At 35.8% G+C, this 4,509-nt stretch overlaps 1 protein-coding gene across 1 annotated transcript; it reads right to left on the reverse strand.

Moving 5' to 3' along the window:
• Window positions 1-915: 915 nt before the first annotated feature.
• LOC123661059 (hornerin-like) lies at window positions 916-4,235 on the reverse strand. The gene is made up of 2 exons (XM_045596072.1): window positions 4,224-4,235; window positions 916-2,753 (listed from the first exon to the last, which is right to left on the reverse strand). The coding sequence occupies exons 1-2, from the start codon at window positions 4,233-4,235 to the stop codon at window positions 1,350-1,352; spliced, it is 1,416 nt and encodes a 471-aa protein (XP_045452028.1). The 3' UTR covers window positions 916-1,349.
• Window positions 4,236-4,509: the final 274 nt, after the last annotated feature.

Genomic DNA, 4,509 nt, shown 5'->3' on the forward strand with positions numbered 1-4,509 from the left:
TGCCCTGCTTAAGGAGGTTAAACTATGCTTACAAAATACAAGAACTTTTTGTTTTTTTGCTGCACAGTAAAGAAACTGTAAACGAAAAACGAGAAAAAAATGCAAATCGTCTGTATATATAAAAGTTGTATTGTTAAAATAAATACTATGTTTCACGTAGATATAACATGTACATAGGTACATTATTATATAATAAAATTTGACACGCTAAATATATAACGAACAAAATATATATTTACACTAGTTGTGCTCGCGACTTCGGCCACGTGGAAATCAACAAAAAAGTTATTGTTAAGTTCGCAGAGTTATAAAATAAATAAATTTCTAAAATAAAAGTAGCCTAAGTTATTCCTTATCACATCAGTTATCTGCCAGTAAAAGTCCCGTCAAAATCAGCCCAGCCGTTTCAAAGATTAGCCCAAACAAACAAACAGACAGACAGACAGATAATTTTTTTTAAAAAACGTTATTTTGCTATAAGTATCGTGTATACATCCATATGCATATAGTAAAAAGCGGTTATTTAAATATTACAAACAGACACTCCAATTTTATTTATTTGTATAGATTTACTTAAGTATTTAATATAATATAATTAATGAGTTGCAAGAAATAAGTTTCACGTGAAATTAAATATCATTAACGACAAGATAATTTATAGTTTAATATAAACGGTGAAGAATATGAATACATAGTTATAGCTTTATCGGCTACAACTTCCCTCACTTTCTTATGAGTGAAACTAGCGATGCATATCAGATGATGATTACTTAAGTTAGGATACTGCGTGTCCTGTACTTAAATGAATAAAACATGTAGCTATATCTTCCTAATAAAATGAAACAAATACAAAATTATTTTTATCAGTGTTTTATTTATAAAAATTACAACTTTTTAACAATTTGTCAACAATAAATAAACAACCTTAAAACTAATTTTATTTACAGCAATTCACGTCGTAATATAACATCGAGATAAGGTAAGATCTGATAATGGTCGTTGAACTAATCGCTTCAATAGTTCAATCACACCGTTATTAGTTTCGAATGTTGCGTATGTTATATAAAGATATAGCTAATTATAACGGCGTTATTAAATAGAAAGGCTCCTCAAAGTATCCAATGTGTAGTCTAACGGCATAAATCAAAGCACATATTTTTACCTCGTTAATTGCTTGTATAACATAAATAATACCACAGGCAAAATGCAACGCTTTCGCTGAACTTCAATTATACCTACACAATCACACTTCGTCACAATATATTTTCACACACGAGGCTTTTATTTACACCTACAATGTACTCATAACAAATAATCTACAACGTGTAGAATCTAAACAGAACCTAAAATTAATGATGTCTGGGCTTTAACTCCTCGCTGTATTTGATTGTGTTGTAAGAAGATTCACTGTAGGCGCCTTGAGTATCCTTAGGGGATGCGTAACGAGAGCTACTATGTCCACCGAAACTATATTTAGGACCGGCTGAAAAAGAGCTGTGCTGACTGGAAATTGGACCTCTGTATGATGAACTTCCTGAACTAGAACTAGGTGACGAGTGTTTATGCGACGTAACATAGTAAGTAGGGCTAGGAGCAGACGCTGCATGTGTATTACTTGTTGAGTATGAAGAAAATGGACTTCCATATGTAGTCCCTAAAGGAGATGCTATTTGGCCGCTAGCAGAGAAAGCAGACGCAATTGACTCCAGAGATCCATATCCTTCAGATTTAGATGGTAAATATGAGTGAGGGAGTCCTTTAGGTGAACCACCAGCATAGGCAGATAACGATCCAAAACTCAGGCCATGTCCGGCAGATCCGAAGGAAGGACCACCGTGAGTACCAGCAGATGCTTGATAGTTACTGAAAGACGGTGATCCAAAAGATCCAGTAAGACCTGAATCACTTTGCACCGAAGCACCTAAAAATGTAGATGGCTTAAAGCTTGATTTGCCAGCATAACCACTGATGCCCTTTAAAGATCCTAGTGTATGTCCAGAACCTCCGAATGAAAACCCAGAGAGAGAATTGCCCGAATCACCAAGAGGCAACGCAGCGCCTTCATAGGAATGACCAGAAGCTGGTGCAGCATAATTTAAAGCTGCTTGGTTACCTGATGACTCGGGGGAAAATAGAACTGGACCAGCAGAACCATATGTACCGAGACCTTTAGTACCAAGCGCGTATGATGGAACAGCAGGTTGGCTTTGTTCGCCTAAGCTATATTGTTGGAAGTTAGGACTTCCGTAACTGAACTGGGGTACGTACTCCTGTGCAGCATGGCCACCTTGACCAGCTTGACCAACAAATTGATATAATTGACCACCCGAAGACGGAATAGCGATAGCACCAGAATTAATTCCGTGAGATAGTTGACTCATTAGTTGAGAAAGATCACTAGAAACTAATCCATGACCGGGTTGCAAGGTGATAGGGGAGAGTTGGATCGTTGCATGTCCACTGCCGGGCAGACCTTCTTGCTGCAATTGGTAGGTCGCTCCTGACCCTTGATCACCGAAACTGTAGCTAGGTTTAGCACCACCTACGCTGTATCCTGCTCCAATGCTTACAGCGCTGGCTTCCAATTGGTTGGCAGAAGGTGCACTGTATGTAGCAGGAGTATTATAAGCATGAGAAGAACTGCCATGTGATGGTAAATAACTAACGCCTGCTTCTCTTTTGTCCTTTGGTTCTTCTATTCTTGCTTTTATACCCCATGTTGAAGAAACTGTTAAGAGTGTAATGAATACGACCTGAAAGGAAAATAGACAACATTTAACAAAATGCTAATTATTCGACTTTTTGTACATAATTCGATAAAATTTAATTTTTCTTTCATTAATGTAAATATTTTATATATCAAAAAAACTTGTTTTCTACCATATATAAAACAACAGCCCGCATGGTGTTGTTCAAGATTATAACTGTCATTATAAATTTATTTTCACTTTTACCGCTTTTACTTTGTATAAAAATATAACCTATATGCAAGGTCAATTTGCATGCAATTAGCCTTCAACTGTATATAAGTATGAAAAATGTGTCTATAAAAAGTTAGATACGCTAAAATTTAAAAATTTATAATTTAACAAAATAAATATATCTGTCTATTTATATAACCCGTTTAAATATAGAAATTTCTTAGTTTACTTAATAGACATAATTCCTAATTATGATGAAAAGCTTATACAAATATAATAGAAGTAAATAAAATGTACGTTTATGTCAGTCATAGTAAAATTATTGTTTGTGAAAATTCTATACGAAAAGTTCGCACAGACGTAGAGAAATATATTGCGGTATTACAAAATCTCTACAGAAAGAATGACTTCTGCCAGTTATCAACTTTTCTTAGATTTCTTTTTGTCACAATCGGGTGTTTTTAAAAATAATTTGTTAATTATTTAATATATTTACTGATCTTCAATTTATTCAAACACATTTTTAATTTGTCTCATGCGATCACGATCATTAACATCCACTGCTAAAGATAGACCTTTTATTACTTAGAGATGCTTTATAGGAGACTAATTGAAGCTTAATCTACCACGCTTCTCTACTGCGGGTTGGTGGATATATTTTCTATTATGGGTAACGATCGCTATCAAATATTTATGATAACAACCGCGAGCTACATCTTAACGTGCTCTCCGAAGCACGATGGGGAAACCCACAAGAACACAAGGACAAATATCCAAACCGGAAAGAAATGTGTGTACAACTACAAATATTCATCCCAAGCGGATCAGAACCCGCAAACCTCTGGTGTACACGCATACCAGAGCGGTTGTTGTCTCATGCATTTGAGTTTAATTTTTGAACCGATAATATGGCGTTTAGAATGCATTATTTTGATTGATAATATGTATAAATATAAATTACACCCAGACTCGGGCTGGGAATCGAACCCACAACCCTCGGAGCAGAAAGCAGGGTCACTACAAACTGCGCCAACGGGCTAGTCTATTATAGTATAGCTTGCATTTATTTTTGTAATCCTCTCATTTTGGCCATTGTTTTGATACCTTACTCGACTGGCTTAAACCAATAAAACTTTATTGTAATAAAAATATGTGTCACTTTCTATCGATATTCTTTTTACAATTTTAATATACAGAGCGACGTAGTTCGTAATCTAATCTTAAATTAAATTCCCTAAATCCAACTTCTCTATAAACCTAATACCACAAGATTTTACTTTTTATCACTAAACACGCACTCACCGTGAATTTCATTTTGTATGCTTAAAAGAAAGCTACGCACGTTGACGAAACTAAATCACTATTTTCGAGCACAACACAAAATCGTAAATAAAAGTGATCGGACGGCCGACTACTACAGCCGCCGAATTTGTAATGTGATGTCGCAGTATTTTCACCGAATTTATAAGAGAGCGAGTGTTAGCCAGCAGCCGCCTGTGCGCAGGCGTTTCGGGAGGGTAAAAGTGTATCGGAGGACCCTTTCACTGAACCGGCTGAAAGAATGGGAGCGAGCCATCGAGCTTCTGGG

Source organism: Melitaea cinxia, chromosome 16 (genome assembly GCF_905220565.1).
Source record: "Melitaea cinxia chromosome 16, ilMelCinx1.1, whole genome shotgun sequence".
NCBI lineage: Eukaryota > Metazoa > Arthropoda > Insecta > Lepidoptera > Nymphalidae > Melitaea > Melitaea cinxia.